Here is a 23,350-nt window from a genome sequence, read left to right as displayed (position 1 = left end):
AAATTTCATCATTTTATTATCATAGAAAAGCAATCACATACAAAATTTCATCATTTTATTATCATAGAAAAGCAATCACATACAAAATTTCATCATTTTATTATCATAGAAAAGCAATCACATACAAAATTTCATCATTTTATTATCATAGAAAAGCAATCACATACAAAATTTCATCATTTTATTATCATAGAAAAGCAATCACATACAAAATTTCATCATTTTATTATCATAGAAAAGCAATCACATACAAAATTTCATCATTTTATTATCATAGAAAAGCAATCACATACAAAATTTCATCATTTTATTATCATAGAAAAGCAATCACATACAAAATTTCATCATTTTATTATCATAGAAAAGCAATCACATACAAAATTTCATCATTTTATTATCATAGAAAAGCAATCACATACAAAATTTCATCATTTTATTATCATAGAAAAGCAATCACATACAAAATTCTTCATGAAACTATCGTTTTATCGTTCTATCATCTTTTGCAGGCTCAAAAACTAATTATAGACAAATGCATTAAAGCAAAATGTTAATGATAATAATAATATTAACAGCAAATTGTTTAGCATATGTAATGAAACCAAGCTTTACTTACGTTTGTGCCGGCTTTCTGAAACTCTAAAATCTGTGTTTAATAATTATCGCATTTATGTCTTACTCTATATTAGTCATTATATTTGAATTTTGAGATTACGAATTTAATTGTAGTCCTATTAAAATACGTCCTCAATAAATTTATAAAATATTTACTAGCTTGAGATATTTTAGCTGGCGCTTTGAAAAGTGCTTTCTTGGATGAGTACAAGAAAAATGAAATCAAAAACTGATTTACTTTTTTTCTATATAGTATATATATTACTTAATTCACAGAACATATTTTTGAAACCAACATACCTTTTAGAATTTAAATTTCAGTCATATTTTTTGCTTGCCTCTTTTTGCAGATAAAAACGGAAATCACTTCTCCCTTTCACGTTTTCGTTTTCTCCTCTTTCATCCTTGAAAGGATTGATTTAGTTTTCCTTCTCTTTTCTTTCCTTTCTTCTCTTTTCTCCATTCACAGCCCCTGGTTTTTCGAAGCAATTTGAGTTTCGACAGCCTTTTCCACCTTAACGTTTTTAGAAATGTTCGCTGAGTGACCATAGTAGAGTAATCGAAGGATCTTAGTGGTTTTTCCTGTCTTATTCTTGTTCAAATAATGCTATATTCTTTTGTTATCTTTAAGCTGATCTTGGCTTTCGTCTGGGGAAACGTTTATATAATATTAGCTTGCAAAATTCGTGCAATTTATTTTAAATAAAAAGTCCACAGATCACAAATTTCATAGGAAAGAATTATGATACTTATAATAGTAATATAAGAATACAACCATTTTTCATTTAATTTTGAAATTACATAAAATAAGTATTAAAACTTATCACGAATTTTAATGGTGGTTAATTAATGCTGTTATTAGACACTGCATTAACATAAAAGTATGCATTATTTTTTCATACATAAAGGCTACGAAAAAAAACGAGTTTTTCATGCAATATACGTAGTTTAAATCATGTGCTTTGGGTATAAATTTTATTTAATAAATTTAGGATTATAATAATGTATTAAAGTTTAATTAATATTCTAAGTATAGAAACAAGCAAAATAAGATTTTTTCCCCATTCTGTACTTACTACAACCGTGATAAAACTGTTATATTTCAATCAAAAATATAATTTGTGTCTTTTTTAATGTTTAAAATATAATGCATAAATATCGTGCATATATACTTTGTAAATGTTCTGAATGCCAAACTGTACATTGTTAGGAATGAGAGTCACTGCGAATCATAATCGAAATCTTTAATTTAAAAGCAGACCAGACTAGAAATAGTAAATATACGTATTTATGAGGCAAATTTTGCTTAGGACATCCGTTGGACAAGGTGTCTGCCCCATAGCTCAATACATTTGTCTATACCTTTCATCATATTCGTAGCATTTTATCAAAGATTTTCTTTAGCTATACTCTACACTTGCCCAACTTTTCGATCGCGAGTTCCCGGTAGCTCGCAAAGGCAGTTGTAGTAGTTCACAATATATTTTTTAATTTAAAAATACAAAGGTGTTAAAATCATAGAAGCTTCCGTAAATTTCGCAAATTCTCATAATAAACACAAGCAGCGGCAACACTGCGGTGACCGATCTGTAGCCTATATCACCACTCTAGAAACGTCTAGAACTCGAACTAGTATTCTACTACGATCTGGGTTGCTTTGAACGGGATAAAGCGGCGACGTTGCGCTCAGTTTTAAGCTGAATGGCACGATCAACGTCCAGAGGTTGGATTAATATAGAGTAATAGCAAGCAGTAGTAAGAAGGGGAAGACATAACATTTCCATTCGGAATAGAAAGAACAGTACTTTACAGAAGTTAAAAGTAAAAATGTATACTTGCTATGCAATACTTCTGTCTCCATTGCTAAAAAGGTGTAGAGTTTATACAATAGCAAATTTTTCATTTTACCACTCTTCCAGAGCGTGTACTTTGTTTATGTACGCATTTGAATATCTCCTAAAAGTAGTCTGTCTGTATTGGTAAAATCTAAAGATGTCGGTGGCCATAATATTTCAGATAAAATTTCGGTAACAAAGAAGAAAAATATTACTCAATGAAGTGCCGGACTTAACCTCAACTAGACACAAAAAGAGATTTGATAAGAGTATCCTCCATGTCATCCTCAATGTCTGCTTTATAAAAAAATCTTCCGTTCACGCTTTCTGTTCAGTACTCGGCAATTTCATGAAATGTCTTTACCAGCTTCACAACTAAAGTCCCAACTAATGTTTCCTTTCCAAATGTAGTAGAAAGTTCTGCATGACAATAAAAATGTAAATTTATCTTAATAATATTTCACTAGAAAAATGCATCCTTTAATAATGAACCTCAAGCTCCATACAAGTGTTAATATAACGGTAAAGTCGCTGAACACTGGTAGTTCGGTCCGAGGTTCGAATCCCGCGAACGGGCTGGCTGCATGGGCGTTTTCGTGGTTTTCCCCATGTGTAACGTGTATACGAGCCAGTTTCCCTTAGAAAGTCCTCCACGAAAGGCATCCCTCCTCTTAGGCAGATAGCCCTAGTGTGCTTTGCCATAATTAAATACACCACCCTTTAGGCAGATAGCCCTCGAGGCTTTGCCATAATCAAACACACACACACACACATAATATAACGGTAAAAGACACAGCACAAAATGCGATTGCGTTGAACACCTGCTGTTCACAAATGATTTATTAATCCAGGCGCCGCTTCTAAAGAAGTCATTGTTCCTTAAAAAATTTATGTCTTTACTTAGAATAAACAGATCATTATAAGAATCAGAGAAACACTTAAAAGAAAATATTCACAAAATTTTATACTTGTAAATACGCGGGCCACTTTTAAATAGAACACTCTGTAAATAACTATCGCCCATAAATAAATAATATGAAGAATTAACTTTAGAAATTTTAAGAAAAAGCGCAAAAGATCACTGAACATGAAGAACAGAGAGTGTTTATACATTTTTAGAATGATTTCAATAAAGAATTAGAAGGAAGGAAATCTTTTGAAATAAAATTTTTTGGCAACAGCTTATTATTTGAAATAAGAACTATCGTTTGTTATTTTAAAATGCATTCTTGTTTTCAAAATGTCCCATGTAAACAAAATGTGGATCGAAAGAAGTATTTTTGCGCTTTTTGAAGAGAAATAGCTCTATTCCATAATTCTGAAACGTTGTAAAATGCATGGTATTAAAATTTCTAAAGAAGCCTACAACATTATTAATTGGAAAGGGAAAAGCCGCCAATAAGTACTTCTACATGGAGCGAAGACACCAAGAGAATACTTGGAAAAGGTACGTGCTATTTCTAATGTTCCTAAAATTATATCATTGACAACAAGAGAAAATCCGTCGATGCAGAAATCAATTGCGAAGTCTTTAAATACATCTGTAGCAACAATAAATAAAATAATAAAGAAATATTTACAACTTAGAAAAGCTAAAAAGCAAAACGTTCACCAGCTTTTGCTGAGGCATGCGGCTCCATTGCACAATAATTTATAGAACCCTGTATGAAAATTATTTAGGAGGAGATAAATAGAAGTGCACTTGATGAAGCATGGATTTACCTGAATGATTACCAAAAAAATAATAATAATAAATAAAAGAAAGAAAGAAAAGTAAAGAATTACAAAGCTAGTGGTTTTATTGATGCAAAGAAAGTTTCAGTAAGAGGTTCATGGTTGTTACAGGATCCTGTTAAAATGTGAAATTAAAAACAAGAAGAGTGGGGGTGCGAGAAATGTTAAAATGAACTCAGCGTACTATCAAGAGAAAGTTTTACACTTCCTTATCCCAATGACTTTCAAAGAAATTACACTTCTTTATCCCAATGACTTTCAAAGAATGAAACTCCATCAAGACAAAACAATAAGTTACACTTCGAAAAGTACCACTGCATTCCTTGAAAATTAAAACCTAATACCGGTATTGCATATATACAGGGGTTGGACAAAAATATGGAAACACCTTTAAAAAACATGTTTCTTTGCTTAATATGGTGTAGGAAACCCGTTGGCATCCAAAACAGCTTGCAGTCTTCTCGGAATGGATAAATACAGTTCCTGTATGTTTGTCAAGGGAATATTATACCATTCTTCCACGGTGGCAAGTTCAGATAACGATGTTGGCGGTGGATAACGAGAACGCACTTTCCGTTCCAATGTAGACCATAAAGGTTCGATAATATTCAGGTCTGGTGACTGTGGTGGCCAGGGGAGATGGGACCTCGTGCTCAGAAAACCAGTCTTGGACAATGTGAGCTGTGCGAACAGGGGCTTTATCGTCTTGGAAGACACCATCACCATCGGGGAACAAAGTTTGTACCATGGGATGAACTCGATCGGCCAAAATGTTCACATAAGTCTTGGCAGTCATGTGCCCTGACACAGTTATCATGGGGCTAGCAGAGAACCACGATATGGCTGCCCAAACCATAACAGAGCTCCTGCCATGTTTCACTCTTGGAAACAAGCAGTCTGTATTATAGGCTTGAGATGGCGTTCTCCAGACATAAACTCGGCCAGAAGTGGGAAACAATGTGAAAGAAGACTCGTCAGACCATATTACTCGCTTCCACTGCTCTATAGTCCAGGCTTTATGTCTTAAACATCACCTTTTTCTGTTACGGGCATTAGCATCACTGATGAGTGGCTTCTCAATTGCAGCACGGCCAGCAATTCCCTGTTTAAGAAGCTCCCTTCTAATTGTTTTGGTACTCACAGGGTTCGGTAACACAACATTCATTTCAGCAGTAACTTTTGCAGCCGTGGTCTTCTTATTTTTCGTCACAATTGCCCTTAATGATCGTCTGTCACGATCACTCGGGACACACTTTCGTCCGCGCTGTGATTTAGCAGATGATGTTTTTCCGCTTTTCAAATATGTGGAATAAATCTTCGATACAGTACCTTTTGAAACACTAAACACCTCGGCTACCTTGCTTACGGAAGCACCTACCATACGTGCTCCAACAATTTGCCCACGTTCGAAGTCTGTTAACTCTGACATGATGCAATGACAACCTCGCATAACAGTACTCCGACAACAACTGAACTGTTTAGCACATTTACGAAGTTGTATTGGTGGCGTCAGTAGTCAAAAACGCCAGCGCCACCTACATATTTCATTAAAATCAATCTTTCTTTTCAAACATGCATTTCACAAGGTGTTTCCATATTTTTGTCCATCCACTGTACCTTTTCAACATATTCCTGCGAAGTCCAATGACGTTTCACCTATGGACTTAAGAGTCTTTGATCTCTTAACAAGAGCTTTTCTAAGGGAAAACTCACCACTATGGATGGATTCTGGAAAGTATTAGGGAAAAATCGCTAGCCACTGCTTTGCTTAGGCAGTGCAGTAGAAGCGTGTAAATGTTATATGCATTAATGCCACCTCAAAGCCCAGATCCGTAAAGTGGTGCCACATGTACAGTAAAGCCTGTAGTGATAAGAAATTCCCATCCAACTCTGCACACGTGGTTGTAAAACATCTTGTCCAAAACCAAGAGGTCAAAAAGAGTCAAAAGCGCACGAAATTGAAGATGTAGAACCATCAACCGTGATTAACAGCAATGTGCTCATTCACAGATGATGAGATCGGGAATTGGAATCCTCGTCGAGGAATAGATAATTTTTAAATGAACTGAAACATGTGCTATAAGGTATTAGCTTAGTATAGAATAATTAAGCGTCTAACACTTTATCATCTGTTGTTTTCGTTTCTTAACTCTTATTTATCTAAATGTAATACATCTGAAACGAGAAACATGAAATTTGCATTCCAAAGTAAATTTACTGTTACGATTATTAAAAACAGAAATAAATAAAGGCATTTATTATACTTTTCTTTTTTGCGATATTTGAGGCGTTATTTAAAGTTTTGAAACAATGCCTCAATATTTGTCATTGCTTTTATTATTTTTACTTATCATTATGTCGTAATTTTATTTTGTTGTCTATAATCATTGCATTGGGACATATTTGTTAAGAATAATAAGTGAACAGCTAAAACTATGCAGATAATCTGGCCGCTTAGTTCAACAGAACAACAGGGCACCTTAGAAGAAGAACATTTGTTAATGATTAGTATTGTTATACTACCTGTTTAACTATCTCGTTAACGATACGCATTGTTATACTATATAAAAGTCTGTTTCATATATTTTAGTATCGTTTAAAGAAAAATCTGGTTGACTTATCCGAAGACTATTAATCTGGGAGTTAGCAATATCTGTTAATAATCTGGAGTAGAATAGTAACTAGTTTCACAGAATGAGATTAGGATAAGCACTATAGTTAAAAAGCAAATTTCTTTCTGTAAATTCCTGAGTAATTATACTTATTTAAATTTGATTTGCATTACACTGCTTGGCGTAGTATAATTTAAGTTGCATTTATTCCATGAGTTTCTAAGCATATTTTGGATTTTAGTTTTTGAATTGATTATCTAGTTTAAGTTAATAACACACAAGACACGACCTACTCATTAATATTTTATGCAGAGGTGGGTCATAAATTAAAATCCTTGACTTGTGATACTTGATAAACTTTGAGATATTTGTATTTTATCTCTCAAATTTTCTTTGTCTTTAAACGGTATTTAACTTGCAATTCCGGAAACATTTGGGGAAGGAATTCTTTTAAAAACTTTCATTCTCCCTCAGCATCATTTTTCAACAGTAGGGAAAGTTATGCTGTATAATTATATATCATTTTGTGCTCGGTGTAATTTTAAATCTTCATTTTTAGTGCTAACTGTGCGTGACGCTGTTCCTATTGTGATGGGAGCCAATATTGGCACATCAGTAACAAATACGGTGGTCTCTTTGGGGCAGGCGTCGGATCGCAGAGAGTTCCGGAGGGCCTTCGCCGCAGCCACCATCCATGATATGTTCAACTGGCTCGCCGTCATCGTGCTGTTACCGCTGGAAGTGGCAACAGGTAAAATCCATTCATGAGAAATTTGCTTTAGTATTTTAATTAAATTACAAAAGGTTGTAAAAATAATTAATTATAAGAGTTTTGTTGTAATTTTTTATTGCATTTAACATCAGAAGAGGATTATTATTTTCATGTCCGCATTCTTGTTGGGACAAACGTTTAAAGCTTTAGCAGGAATCCCGGCTTGTTCTTTGTTGTTGCTAGCACGAAAAGAAATTTGTTTTCAATCATTTAAGAAGTTTTCAAACGAAATTGGTATTTTTTTAAATGTGTCTAAAAGCTCTGCTTTTTCAAAATAAAAACGTACAGAGTTATTCAGAATAATTGACCTGATTTCAAATGTGGAAATTTATGAAGATTAATTTGCGACTAATACAAAAAAACGAAATAAAAACTGCATTAAATTTCACACACAAGTGCTCTATGTGACTTTCTTTAGTTGCACAAGTAACATAAGAAGGTAATCAATTTCTTGTCATACTTAATTGCTGTACAAAATTGGCAGTAGCAATGGTTTTTTGAAATCATGTTGACTTATGGCTAACAATGGCACGAATAAAACATTTTAAATGTATTCTTTTCTAAAGGAAATTCAAAATTATACATATTCTAAAGGAAAATATCGTTTGGTGTTCAATGCTTGGCATTAAGGATAAGTACAATGAATTATATTGAGAATTTAATATCCTATAGCGACTTCAGAGGTCAGTTGTGATTCATTCATGGCCGATCCATAAACGAAACAGCATTACGTTATAACAAAACTTGGTATTCTATGTAAGCAGTTTGGAGATATTCTAAAAACCACTTGAAGCTTTACAATTTAATTTGATATCAAATTCGTACACGGTTTTATGCGCTAGAATTATGGTTATCATATCAAGGCAATTACTTAAAATAACCTTGTATTTTTTTTATCGCTATAGCATTTAACTTTAATTGACCGACGATTTTTTTTCCTGTTGTTGTCACATGAATATTACCCTCTTCCGGTTTAAAAGTGAGTTTCTTAGATTAACTTGTTTAACCTTCTGGTGTTTAAATTAAAATTTAAAAGGATCGAGTTATTCATTTTTTGGGAATTTTTAGATTCGATTTGGGCTGTCTTCTCCTAAATTTCTGAACCTTAAGACTTCGTTCAGAAAATCAGAAAAGACTGGGGGCGATTCTGAGTGATCTGCATTTTGACCGGTTTTTAAGTTCTAGGCAAATGAAGCTATTTATTGAGTAAATAAAAGAAGACAATTCAGTTTAATATGCTGCATTACAGAAGAAATATGATATGCTACAGAATTTACTGCATTACTTTCTACTACACAAGGAAAACTTGAGGTAAGAGTTAAAGAATACGTTTACCGCATGAGCTAGCGAGAAACTTGTGTGGCCTTCATTTCATGGCATTGAATTTTATGAAGTACCTTCTAAAAGGAAATTTCAATAATCTAAACAGAATTCGAGGCTGGAAAAATTAAATTTAATCTGAGGATGTTAGTCTCGATTTTAATTATACTTATTATGTATTGATACGAAACTATGTTGTCATTCCTTATTATAACATATCTGGGACTGAGATACTTAGTTACATATTTTTTAAATTTTAACTTGATACCTATGAGACTATATGAATATTTATCGGTCGGACCTAAAACCTCAGGTCTAAATGTGTAAATCTTCATCTAAATAAACTATAATTTTAAATCATGAAAGTATTTTTCCCTGAATACTGCAATAAAGTTTTAAAAACATTTCACATTCGTTGAAAGGTACTTTCAGTAAACTATAAAACAAATATGTAAGCTTTGAAATCTGTCATAAAAATGTAAAATAATAATTTCGTTAAACATTAAACTGATTACTTATTATGAATTATTTTAACTTTATTAGAGTAAACAGTTACGAATATTTAAGAAGCTAAATCCTTTCATTTAACTATTTGATAATTGAAATATACCTGAAGGGAAATGTACATTGGATCAGACAAGAAGTTTTTTACTATTTAACTAAGGGAGAATATAATATCTATATTATGTGATTCAAGGTTTTAGTTTAAAAAAAAAAACTAGGGTTCAATGCCTTTTCCTCTATGTGCAGCAAGCGAATTTATTCCACTTGAATAAAATGTTCTTATGGATTTAGAAACTCATGAAAATACAGTATTCCCCAGTTTTGTATTTTTTCAAAATAATTTCTTTTTTTAGAAAGCTGAACAAATAGTGAGGGAAATGGTATTCGAGAAGAAATGGTAATCGAAAGAGAAATAAGTAAACATATAAATCGCGAAATTTCTTATAAGATTCCAGTAATGTGAAGTTAGAAATTATTATCAAGCGTCTTCTATTTATTAGTGCTGACTTATAATATTTCTCTCGCCTTCTTAGCATGTCTTCGTGGTGTGGTCGTCTGCACGCTGGGCGCGTATTCCAGAGGTTCGTGGTTCGATTCCCGGCGAAGGCGTTGCATATTTTTCAATCTCTCTTGCTTCTAAAAACTCCTAATGTCTATACAGACTTTTTAGTCACCTTTTTGTTGGCAGTTTCTAATTTATTGGTGTATGCAACTATAGCTGTGCCTAGTTTTATGAAATGTGTTGAATATGACCATCGCGAGTCTGACTTGAGAGAAACTCTTCTGAAACTTAATAAACTTCGGATGGATGTTGGCAAGGAAATTTCTCCCTTCTTACCTCTTGTCTTCGTGCTGCAACTGCAAAACACGTCTTGACTAGCAATCGGAAGATCTAGAGTTCGAATACCTCTACGAGGTCATTGTTGATTGTTCATGTTTCTTGCTTTTAAATAATACTGCACATTAAATTCTGGAAAGTATAAAACAACATATCTGTGCCTGATCATTGCGCTGCCGTTTTCCCTTGTTACCTATAATCTATTATTTACAATACTTTGCTTTCTATTTCAAAATCTGATATTTTCTTTCCGCAGGAACGGCGAAGTGCACATGTCTTAATTCTCAAATGTTTTCTGCTGGCTTAATTTTGGGGATTTATTTTTTTCAATTTTAGATTTCCTCTTTCACTGAAATGATTCAAAAATAGTATGGGAAAACTTCAAGCTATTTCGCTAAAGCCCTACAAATACTTGTCTTACTAGCTCCTAGGTCATTTTCTTCAAATGGTCATCATTATAGGGTCGAGAAAGCTGGGATAATTTAGAGGTTTATATATCTGAATTCGGACTTCACAAACTATTCTCGCAGCATTAATTTATTTACCTAATATAAAATAGGTGCGTATACATTTACTGAGCTCGAAACTCAGTTTAAACTTTTTCTCCCTCCATCCAGCATGCCTCCATTGTGTAACGGTAGCATACTCAACGCGTATTCGAGAGGTCCAGGTCCCAGTTCCGGCAAAGACATTGCACATCTTTGACATCTTCTGCTTCAAAATATTTTAATGACTCTACAAATGGCTCCCGAACTAAAAGGTGGGGGCCAATAATTCGTCACCACCGGAATTTGCGGATTGGGTCCCAGTCAATCTTTGAAAGGAGGGAATATATAAGGTGATAGGTGATAGGTGACGGAGGGCACGGGCACTGTCCCTTTACCATTAGGTTAATCGGTTTAGCACCGTGCCCACCCCCATCTAGAGCCATATTTATTGAATATCAAAATAACAAATACACGGCCAAACAAGGGCTGGAATGATTATATATGTGTTTACATACTGCCATGAAAGGATTACATTTTCATAAATAAAGAGAAATAAACGACTGTAACAGGCATGATAAGTTGTACATAACATAAAACAGTACTACAAACCATTTAAGTATTAAATAACTAAGTGAAAGAGCAAATGGTACTGGACTCGATTGTATAATTACATGATCTACACAAAGAAAATAATGCAGTATAATAGTAGATTTACATAACAGTGCCTTACAAAATTATTACAGTATGATGCGAGACTTTTATAATTGCACAAGGAAAATTATCTTTATGTGACTGAAAAGACAATATGTTGCCAATTTGAGAAAATCATAAAGACATAAATAGTTGCAGTATTTCTAAATTACACAACCCTATTGAAGAATGATGAATACTACAGAGCATTATGCTATGTTGATAATACCGTACTATACCAGAATATATTACAATACAATATATAAAATACAAAAGAATGCCATGCAGATTTTACAATACATGCCATTCTATGTTTGCATGCTATACAATAGTAATTAAATATATAATTTGCACAAGATTATGATACTATACTATAGAATAAAATATACTATACAATACACAAAATTATACTATACACAAGATATACTATACATAAGATTATGATACTATACTATACAAAAATTCTAGGCTATTAAATTGTGCGGTACTTAATTACATGATACTAACACAATTTCTAAACAAAGAGTACAGCACGATATGAAAATAGATTTATATAATAATGCCATACCAAATCGTTACAGTATAGTGCAATGCGTTTATATAATTGCACTAGGATAGTTATCTATATGTAAATAAGATACAATATGTTGTCATTAAAATAGATTACATTCAAACAGAGAAGAAAATAAATAGGTGCAATTGCAGTATTTCTAAATTACATGACCTTGTTAAGAGAAGATGAGTATTATATGATATTATGCTATGTGTACAATTCAGTATTATATCAGAATACATTACAATACTTTATATGATTGTCAATAAGAAAGATTACCATCATACGGTAGAAATATAAGTAAATGCAATTGAAACATTTCTAAAGTACTGAACCTAATTGTTAAAATGATGCCTTACAAATTTTACAAAATAGGCCATACATTATTTGCATACAATACAAAAAGATTTAATATATAAGATTTGCATGAGATTATAGTACCACATAATAGATCTAGGGTATTAGATTATACTATTCTGGACTAATTGATTTCAATACATTTTCAATACAGATAATATTATGCAGTATGGAAATAGATTTACATAATAGTACCATACAAAATCATTATAGTATGATGTTTTACTTTTATATAATTGCACAAGGAAAGTCATGTTGATGTAATTGAAGATACAATATGTTGCCTATTTCTCCATCCTTCCAGCATTCTTTCGTGGTGTAATGGTAGCACATTTGGCGTGTATTCGAGAGGTCCATGTTCGAGTCTCGGCGAGGGCATTGCATATTTTTCACACCGTCTGACTGTTATAACATAGTTGTGCACCTCCCTTTTTCGTTGCAATCATCCGCACCAAGCGCATATATATATATATATACATATATATCCTCACCCTATTATCCGGCTCGGTGCGCTAAGTATTTTAATTCTTATATGTTGGTAAAGTGTGCATTTTTTGCTTTAAAAAATATGGAATTATGTTGTTCTTTTGTCCTGGTTAAGGTTTCTATGTCTTTAATCCACATGCAATAATTGTAGAATTATCAACAATTTAAAAGTTTGAGTGAAGCTAGGCCTAATAAAGCCGGCATTTGTTTAGTTGAATTTCTTAGTAGAATAGTAAATTAAGTCAGTTTGGGCACCAATTCCAGTAAATTTTTGCCCAATAGGAGGAAAGGTTAACTTTCAAATGTATGCACCGAATGTGTGAATGATAAATATATCTCTAATGAAATTCGAGGAAATAAGTTTAAATGAAGTACAACAAAAAATGTATATAATTCAATAGGACGTAGAAAGAAGTCATATGTTGTCCACATCAGATGTTTTTTAAATCGATAACACGTTTTATTGATAGTAATTTTTCTGTTTGAAGATAAGATTAGTAGAAATGTTTAGATATCTTTATAAAATTTTATAGCTATATCAATACTCCTTCAATCTTGTTGAGTAAATGAAATAATCATTTACTGCGTTCGCCATTCTATGTTTGTTCTAAATATTTTATTTATCCTTCAGATCAATGTTTGATTTCATAAGATAAAGTCGTCATTCATAAAAGATTGTATACACAAGTTGCGGAAGATTTTCTTACAAACACTGAAGAAATAGGAAATGTCGTAAAGTAATGTTTATTTATTGCGTAACTAAATGTCCATCTCATAGGTGCTAATGCTGTTGTATGTGTAACACTGTTATCGTGCTAGAATGTTTATTTTAATGATTTTGCACGAGAAGAAAATGGTAATGCAAACCTTAACATCGCAATTTTCTTCTTTAATATTGCAAGCAATTTTTCAAGCTTACAGCAGCTTTGGCTTCACAGATTTGTTTTATTTTCTGATTTATTTGAAATTTCTATCTATTTTTCGGTTGCTTTTTACAAACAACTAAATGCCACAAATAAATTATTTGGAACAATAGTAACATTTAAGGCGATAAGAAACTTTTAGTAGACTTCCAATTTTTTTCAATAGTGTTGCTATCATGCATGTGACCGCTTTAGGAGGAGCGGATGTAAAGGCGCTAGTCAAATTTAAATTTCTTGGGTACTTATCGCTATCAAAATTGTAGCGATACATATTAGTCGTACATTGCCATCAAATACGTCTGAAGGAAATCTGCGTGCTGACGTGCCTGCCGAACGAAACTGGTCAATTCTAGCCCTAGGCCAAATCCTGTAACACAGCGCGGTACTACGATACAGACCTGACAGCTGCGACGTGCAGTATGGTGCAATGTTCTTGCAACCTGCATATATATATACAGTGGCTCACATTTGTTTTCGGGCACTTGAGTTCTTCAGATTTGTTTGAAAAGATAAGTTATTAAGTATTATGAAATGACTTTTTCTTCCACCGATGCTACTAACCGTCTTTTTTAAAATCCGCTTGTATTAAAAAATTATTTAGAATGTTTTAGGTTTAAAAAAGTAGTTTATTCAAAGCGTTTGAAATTGAACTCGCAGAAGTATTCGGGCACTAGTAAAGAACAGTTTATATTTCATTAAACTTTTCATTCGCTCTGGTATGGATTTAAATAACTTTCCGTATAAGAATGTACCATTTGGTTCAATTTCTCCGTAAGAACTGCTTTTAGAGGAGCTTTCTAAGAAATGTACCGTTTCCTTATTCTTTTCTCCAACTCTTTCCAGGCATGTTCCATAGAATTTAAGTCCGAAGAATCTGGGTCATTTCAGAAAAGTTGTATAATAATAACCACTTATGAACAAAGTTATGATATGTTAGAAAAAAGGAAACACAGAAGTCTTCTGTTGCTCAACATTGTTGGTCCGAAAACCACACTTTCAATTTTCCTGCTGCCAAAATTATTCAAAAAACATCTTCCATTGGAGAACTGGATTTTCTAGAGGCATTTCACATTCATAAAAATCTTTCTGTTCTAGTTAACGATCCTAATTCCAATCCAAATTTGCCTTCGGCCTTTAAAGAAATTATGTTTTAGTTCTGGTTTCACCAACAGATGACGCCACTTGCTTATTCTTGTCTAGGCTTTCTTATCTTATCTAATCATTATTTCTATCTTGTTCATTTGCGGTTTTGCAGCTGAGGATGGTGGTTCGGTAAAACCATCAAAACTAGTCCTGTGAAAATTTTGTAAATATAACGCTGATTTTTGTTGTTTGACTTCTGAATTAGCCCTTATGAACATTTAGGGCTGCATGTTTAGGATCGTTATCCTGATAGAACTTGAATGAATTTTGCTTTTCAATTTTTCTCATATTTGCTTTCAGGTTTCCTTTCAGAAAATTTATATATTTATATTTATTTACATTATTTTCTGTAAACATCAAATTCCTCATCCTAGGGGCAACGAAACATATACAGACAATTATTCCTTCACCCTTGGACTTAACAGTAGGTAGTAGATTTTTTTGGATCCTATTCATCATTTAATTTTCCCCACACAATAATTTGTCCGTCGGACCCAAATGCATCCCGTGTCAGAAAAGTTCCAGGACATTCTTTTAATTTCTGAGTTTGCAGTAGTAAAAGGGAACAGAGGTTGTTTTTATGTTACTTGATATGTATTCTTACTTGACATGGCCAAGGCCATGTTCCCACTCAAACTTATCAGGTGGTAGGGCTGAGCTTAACAACAGACTGTTTGGATTGTTGTCGCATTCGTTAAGGTGACACAAGGATGCTGATTATGAGCAAGGAGTGAGCATTAAGTTCTGCTTTAAGTTCGGAAATATCCCTAGTGAAAAGTGGAATATGATTAAGCAAGCATATGCAGGCGGGGCACTTTCAAGAAATCGCGTTTTCGAGTAGTACGAAAGGTTTCGTGAAGGCAGAGATTCAGTGCAAGACGATCCGAGAGCTGGTCGCCCGTCTATAGCACAATACTGATGGAAACGTGGAGCGTATAAGGCAGTTATTGCAAGAAGACCGTCGTGTAACTGTGCGTATGATGTCAGAAGAACTGAATTTCAATCGTGATGTGTGTCATATGATTTTGCGCGAAGATTTAGGGAAACGGAAACTTAATGCAAGAGTCGTCCCTCACTTACAAACAGATGAACAGAAAGAGGAAAGACGAATTTCTGCTAAACTATTAGATAGAGCCAGACGTGATTCTACATTTTTGTCAAAGATTATTGTGATTTTTTCTTGTTTCCGTGAGTGGAAAGGAAAGCTTCATCAAGATTACTGCAGACATCCAACGGGTTGTGACAAAAGAGCTTGCAAGCATCGCAGTTGAAGATTTCCCTACTTGCTTCCATGACTTCCAGAAATGTTGACTATTGTGTATAGATAGCCAAGGGGACTACTTTGCTAGCAGCTAGAGTAATTACTTGGTAAATTCAATTTTCTATTTTTAACGACCTTTGTCCTGGAACTTTTCTGACAAAGGACGCATATTAAATTTAGACTCGCCTAAAAACATAATATTGTTTCACTAGGTGAATATTTGCTTACCAAGGATTTTTGCCAACGCCAGGAGTATTTTCCTTGCTTTATTTTTGACAAGGGTTTTCCTTCTCTTTGATCACCCGTTGAATCCATGTGCCCTAATAACTCTCGTGACAATTTCGCGAATCGTTTCAGTAGCTTTTATTACAAATCGTTTTTCTAAATCACATTGCAAGTTTTATGATATAAATGTTTCAGTTTTGTTTAATTTTTTTAAAGATAAATCTTCTGTTCCATAGTCTTAGCTTATAATGCGATCCACACTTCAGTGCATTTTGAACAGTTCCAGCCAGTTTTTATCGTTTTAATACACCAAAGATAGCTAAATGTTACGTCAAGAATTTTTTGGATATTTTAAATACTTTGGTCATTTTTAAAATGATTAAAGGTTAAATTTCTAACAGAACTTGTTATTAATTTGTATTGCCTTGCAATGTTCCATTCAGATATGGAACTGTTACTTTTTTTTTTCTGAATTAGTAATGACTTTCAAATGCGGACGATAATACTTGTGATATAGTTGCATTTAAAACAAAACATTATGTCCAGCAAGATCACCTGTCAAAACTTCAAAATAAAGTAGTCTAAATTTGTATATGAATTTCCGATTAACACTTTTTGAATCAACTATTTTATTGCAAAGAATATTTTTACGATAATTATTTTGTATTAAGCAAGGCTCAGAAGAGAGAAGAATCAATATATTGGGTTGAAACATAAGTAATGGCCATTTTTTTAATTTAAAAATTTTTATTTTAACAAAACAAAAAACAATAAATTAGTCAATAATATCCGAGTTTTTGGATTTTCCCCATAGACCCAAGATGTCGAACTATATAGTCATTTGATTACAACTCATTCGTTCGGCTTATTCTCGAGTGGTTTGACGCGCGTCTTCGTGCAGAAGTTGATTCAAACGCTCTTTCATCAAACTCATTTGGTCGTCCGGAACGAGCAGCATCTTCGAGGTCGAAATTTCTGTTTTTGTATTTGGCAAACCAATTTTTTGCAGTTCGTTCAAGAGTTGCACCTTCTCCATACACTTCATAAATCTTTCGGGCAGCTTCTGTAGCATTGGGGCCTCGATTAAACGCAAAAAGAAGAAGGTGTCGAAAATGCTTAATTTTGTCGACTTGGCACTCCATTTTAATGATCTGAAAAATAACAAAATTTAGCTCAGACAAAAAAGTCAAATACGCAATCTTGTATAGGGAAAAATTCTCTTTCGAATAACATAAAACGTTATGCCAATACATTTTATTTTTACCGCGTAATTTTAAACACAACATAAACGGCCATTACTTATGTTTCAACCCAATATTATAAGAGGATTGAAGTTTGTGTTTCAGTATTTAAAATAAGATCTGTGCAAATAAATTTAAAACATACAAGTGCCCGGAAATATACGTGAGCCACTGTTAGTGTTAGTCTATTGCATTAAATTGCATTTCTATGTATGCTCGTGCGGTCGCGATTGTAAAGCGGAAATCGGATTGCTTCTGTCGTAACTGATGCGGTTCTGATATTTTCGTATTCAATTCGTTGAAACATCCATGATAATGTTAAAAGGCTTGAATCGGAATTTGTTTGCAACATATAACGTAATTCTACTAAAAGAGCATTTTTTAACTTCGTTAATCAATAGGGCAGCTCTTTTAATACCGTTCGTAATTTCTTCAAAACAGAATAAACCTATCGAGTAGTACATTCCTCGAAAGGAAAATGTTTTTAAGCGCACATTTATAATTTTTTTTATCTCTGTGTTCTATTTTCAAAATACTGCAACTTTTGATTTTGAGCTTTCCAAGTTTCTTATTACTATTTTGTGAAATGCAAGTTGTTCTATTCGTATAGCTTAATATTTGTAGTTATTTCAATTTATTTTGTTTCTTGGCATGCTGTTAAAAATTATTTTTATCATTCGACTGAAAGACATTTTGTTACTGATCACGCTTTAGATTACACTCTTATTCTGATCCAAAAACGGATATTGATTGTTTTGATGCAAAATCAGATCTATTTTTACTACATATGTGCCTGTTGAATATGTCTAAACCATTATTCCAAGTATCAGAATGTCTGTACTACATTAATTAATTTTAAAAAATCAGAATTTTCTTCAACTTTTTTAAGATAAGAAAAAAATTTCGTTACTTAAAGATTACTAAATTCAAAGTAAGTTTAGTTTTTTTAATTAAACATTGGTAATTAATAATTAAAATGCAAATTTCATTGATCATAAAGAGCAAAAATTTAGACAGTTGGATTCATTCTATTTCAGGCTACCTGGAAAAACTGACGGGCGCTATTATGGCATCTGGTGATTGGCAACATGTGGAAGGAGCTCAGAAAAAGGCTTTTCTGCAGCGCCTGACCAAACCTATCACATCACTAGTTGTACAGGTTGGTGTAATCATTGTTAGATATGTTTCAAAATAGTTGGCTGATGTTTAATTAATTTTTTTTTTGATAATTTTATTTTTAATTCATACGTTTTCTGGTTATGATTGACCGAAATTTACACTATTATGTTTTACTGTAACTTAAGTTTTTAGATTTCATATCTTAATGATTAGTTAACTTTTGATTTGAACAGAAAAAGGCACTATTTGTTGTACTTTTCACATAAATTATATATTGGTGTTTTCTAAGCATCATTGACTAATTCAGTTACATCGAAAGATTTTCTAGAAAAGAAATAGAATAAAGCGTATTTGAAATTATCCCCAGAAATTAAGTTTAGTGATTATTTTGGCCAACAAGTAAATCTGTCAACGCAGGTGAGTAGATATCGATAACCGTCAGATGGTGGCAGAGGACCGACGATGTCTATATGAACATGGTCGAATCGTTCAGAGGGCATCACGAGTTTTTCCAAAGGACTCTGTATGTGCCGGGCAACTTTCGAACGTTGGCATATGATGCAGGGATAGTGACGGCCGTTTTCGGAATGTCTGCAGGGTTAACAGGGATTTGATGATAGGCACGGGCTAAATCAAGCGTTGAGAATATGTTCTTTCCTGGAAACATTTGAGTGCAATCCTGAATATGAGGTACGGGATAACGATCCGGAACGATAACGGCGTTTAAGCGACGATAATCCCTGCATGGTCCACCAGTCGCCATTTGCATTACGAACCATATGCAGGGGGCTCGCCCAAGGACTTTTTGAAGGCTGAATGATACCTTTTTATAGCAGAAAGTCAAACTCTTGACGTGCAGCTTGAAGTAATTCTGGAGATAATCTTCTAGATTTTGAGAAAATAGGGGGTCCTTTAGTTTCAATGTGATGGAAAATTGTTGACATTGGTGCTCAAAAGTTTGCGAAGGATTTGTCAAGCTGGGCTAATCGGCAAGAATTTTGTCAAATTTTGAGTTACCCATCAAAATATGAATGCTAGTACTGAGCGGGTTCACATTGGGAAGTCTACCACAAGAATATAGTTTTGTTTGTCCAACAAATAAACGGTTGTTTTTAACATCTATAAGTAAGTTGAACTTCGGGAGAAAGTCAACACCTATGATGAGTTGATTGACGTCTGCAGTACAAAAGGCCAAGTAAATGAGCGACGTAAGTTTAAATTGATGGTCAAAAGTTTGGTGCCATACGTTGCTACTTTTGTGCTGTTAGCAGCAAAGAGTACTAACTCAGCTGGGTTTTTGGCGTGCTGACTGTAACTCTTGGCAATGACAGATAAATCGGCTCCGGTGTCAATTAAAAAGGTGAGTTTTGACGATGGGTCGGCCAAAAGAATTCGATTAATGTGGCGGTCGCAACGTTGGCCCACAAGCGATCGCCGATCTAGTTTTCCGACTGCCAGAAATTGCATGGAGAAACACACTTCTGTGCATTGGAACCAAAATTAGTATGGTAGAAACAAATGTTGTTGCATAATTCTTTATACTGTCGATAGTGTCCACAAGATCTATTACACCTTCTGCTGCGTTGAGAATGATTGTCTCTTCGTTCAGAGGAACGCTCACGGCTGTTTATGATGGCTAGCTAAAGTTCATTTACTTGCTTCGCCAGCTCTGCAACTTGCTGTTCAGGTAGATGCCGTAGCAGCACTATTTATATTAGGGAGAGTTGTGAGATCTGTAATTTTATCAGCTACAACTGCGAGTTTTGGGAGATCATCACTTAAGGCAGCAAGAATACACCGACAGCAGCCACAGAGTAACCAGTCCGAAAGAAGAGGGAGAAAGCTGGTAGCGCCCTCTCTTGGGCCAGTGAAGAAATAATAATAATAATAAAGTGTTCTCCACACAACTTTCATAAATAGTTGATTTATTAGTGTAATAAAATCGATCGTAACATTAAATTAATAAGAAACGAAAAAACAGTTACTGGGATCTATGCAAGAAAATCAGAATGCAGTATTAAGAGCAGATTAACAGCTGACACTGGTAATAGCAGTTACTATAAAATGCAAATGAAAAAAGGTACTAAGTGTTAACTTCTAGAACATTTATTAAAAAAAAATCTGAAAGCTTTCAGATTTTACATTATGCCCAAAGGGGCGTTTTTTTAACGTTTTGTGTGTTACCTTAATTTATTAAATATCATGTTCTTCACACTTAAACCATAAAATTCAATTCAGCAGCAATATCACAAAATAATTTTAAAAGAGCATATCTTTAGAATGTCTGATGCAGAGTCTCGCATACTGGAGGTAATTTTTTTTCCGTAGTGTTGCCATTACTCGCTTTGAAATCGTTGAGTTTGTTAATCAAAAAGTCATTAAAGTTTTACAAAATATGAAATAGACAGCGAAATAAATTTAGGATTCCGGCTTCCAGATGCCCATAATTGAGTGAAGGACTACATTATTCAAAACTGTATGTCTCTAGGTTCCGTTGTTTTTTCACAGTGTGAGAAAGATACATACATACATTATGCAGATTCTTCATTATTTAATTTTTGAAATATAATGCAGGGCTCTAATAGTTTGTGGCAACGATTTAAAAAGTTATTCGCCGTTTGCGAATAACCAGCGCAAAATGCCAAAACGAAATTAATAGCCCATCTGGGCCAACTGCCTCTTTGGGCTAATAATAATTGTTGTATACCAGAACAACAACGAAGTATCGAAGTTCATTCAAACATTAGACTCAATTACATGTTATGGCTCTATTGTCATTTCATTTCGTAGTCACGCGCAATGCTAATATTTGACTTCTCATTATAAACATCTTGAACAGTTAACCTATTAAAAATATTATTTATTTTATTATTGAAGCTTAGCATCCATCAAGACTATAAAACAAATTTCTCATAACAGCGTTAACTAGAATCGCGCCGTATTTTTTATTGGCAACTTCTGCTTCTGAAAGGGGGAAGAGAATTTTTTCCCTCACTTCGCGATTAACGTGGACAAAAATGGTTTTACACTTCAGAAACTTTTTTAGTTCGGTAATAAATTTTAAGTCGCTCTTAAGGGACTGAATATGCAGTTTTCGATCCGAAAAGGAATAAAGAAAATGTGGTCCCTATCCATAAGCGAGAAACTGCACAAAAAGTATTTACATAGGGCTCGTTTTTAACCCTTTTGTTTATTTGAATGAATTGTGCTTTGAGCCCTCGCCACATCGATAATGCCACATTGGAAATGATTGAAATGATTGATGATTCGCCCTCGCCACATTTGAAAATGATAAGTATTTCGTAGAACATAAGCAAATATAAACTTTCATCATTAGCTCGCCAAGACAATCACTTTCATAACTGAACAAAAGCATGTATGCTTACTATTATTTTGCATTAGCCAGTTTCTTATAATTTCAACCTTTACTATCACGTCTCCTTTTCTGTTTCCTCATGAGAAATGTAAATTAGTTTGACAGTATTTAAGCTTAATTTTTTTTATTGTAAGACAGAGCGTGTGTCTGCCTCTCGAGGCCACGTTACTAGGATTTGCCAGCTCAGATAAGAATGCAATTATTCGGCTTTGCATTGTAGCTGCCATTTTAACTGTTACGTCGGTTAGAGTTTTGAGCCCGATTTACATCTACTTGTGTAGTCTTTGAGTACTAGTCTACATTTTAATTTAAATTTAACTTTTGCTTTAGTTTCATCACCAAAAGTGGTGGTTGTTTGGTAAGCACAAGTAGCGCTCGTATTTGTAAACTCTGATTTTAATAAAAAGGTTATTTTAACTTTTTCAAGACATTGTAATTCATTTCGGACACAGCGATAATTCTCTCCAAATCTGTTAAGAGTCTGGAACTATGTTATGCTATTAAAGGAAATCAAACTCTGTTACCAAACGATCTGGCATCACGGAGGGTCGTCTTAGAGGTTGAGCATCACCTTTCTAAGTCGGCCACTCCCAAAATACCAAAATCGTAGACAATTCATGTTTTTCTGTGTAAGTGGTCGCGTTTGACAGATGATATTCGATACCAGTGTTCATTTGCGCACTGAGAAATGGTGATGTATGCGTGCATAAATGTGTGTGAACCAACTTGTGGCGACCACCTCTCTAAAGGGACGATTTCACGAAATGTTGTCTTTCAGATGAGGAAGTGAAAAACGTTAATGCAATTAAATGTGAAGGATTTTGTTGAGGAAAACGAAGGGATATAGGGATTGTAAAATGACCTGGTTCTTAATAAAAGAATCAGTTTTAAATGATTTCAATCAGCCTACGCATTTTGAACATAAAATAATAATTAGTATCTACCGACCATTTTAGTCAATTTGTGGAGCAACAAGATGATGCATCCATTTTTAATTAATTCGTGATAATTATTAAATAATTTTTTCTTAAAGATATATGCTTTGTAAAATTTCAGCTGGACAAGAAAATGCTGGAAAAGCTTGCATCTGGCCAAGTAAATGAGACAGACCTTTCTCTACTCAAGAGGTGCTCGAAAAATGGAACAGAATATTCTTGTAAGCATGAAGCATTTATTCATATGAAATATGTGATGAAATTTTGTCAGTTAATATTCTTAAAATCTCTTTTTCATGCCTGCTATGAATGGAAGTGAAGTT

General features: G+C 33.7%; 1 protein-coding gene across 1 annotated transcript in view; it reads left to right on the top strand.

The window, feature by feature from the left end:
* The window catches only part of LOC118182226 (sodium-dependent phosphate transport protein 2B-like), a 119,456-nt gene that overhangs the window by 82,009 nt on the left and 14,097 nt on the right, over nt 1-23,350 (top strand). The window contains exons 3-5 of the mRNA XM_035351547.2: nt 7,356-7,547; nt 18,635-18,756; nt 23,149-23,248. Coding sequence (XP_035207438.1) covers nt 7,356-7,547; nt 18,635-18,756; nt 23,149-23,248 — 414 coding nt within the window. The remainder of the gene's footprint in view (nt 1-7,355; nt 7,548-18,634; nt 18,757-23,148; nt 23,249-23,350) is intronic.

The sequence above is a fragment of the Stegodyphus dumicola genome, chromosome 2 (genome assembly GCF_044657685.1).
Source record: "Stegodyphus dumicola isolate Sdum_Otavi_A_Nest chromosome 2, ASM4465768v1".
Classification (NCBI taxonomy): domain Eukaryota; kingdom Metazoa; phylum Arthropoda; class Arachnida; order Araneae; family Eresidae; genus Stegodyphus; species Stegodyphus dumicola.
Note: the sequence above shows the minus strand (reverse complement) of the source record. Positions and strands in the feature narration are given on the sequence as shown.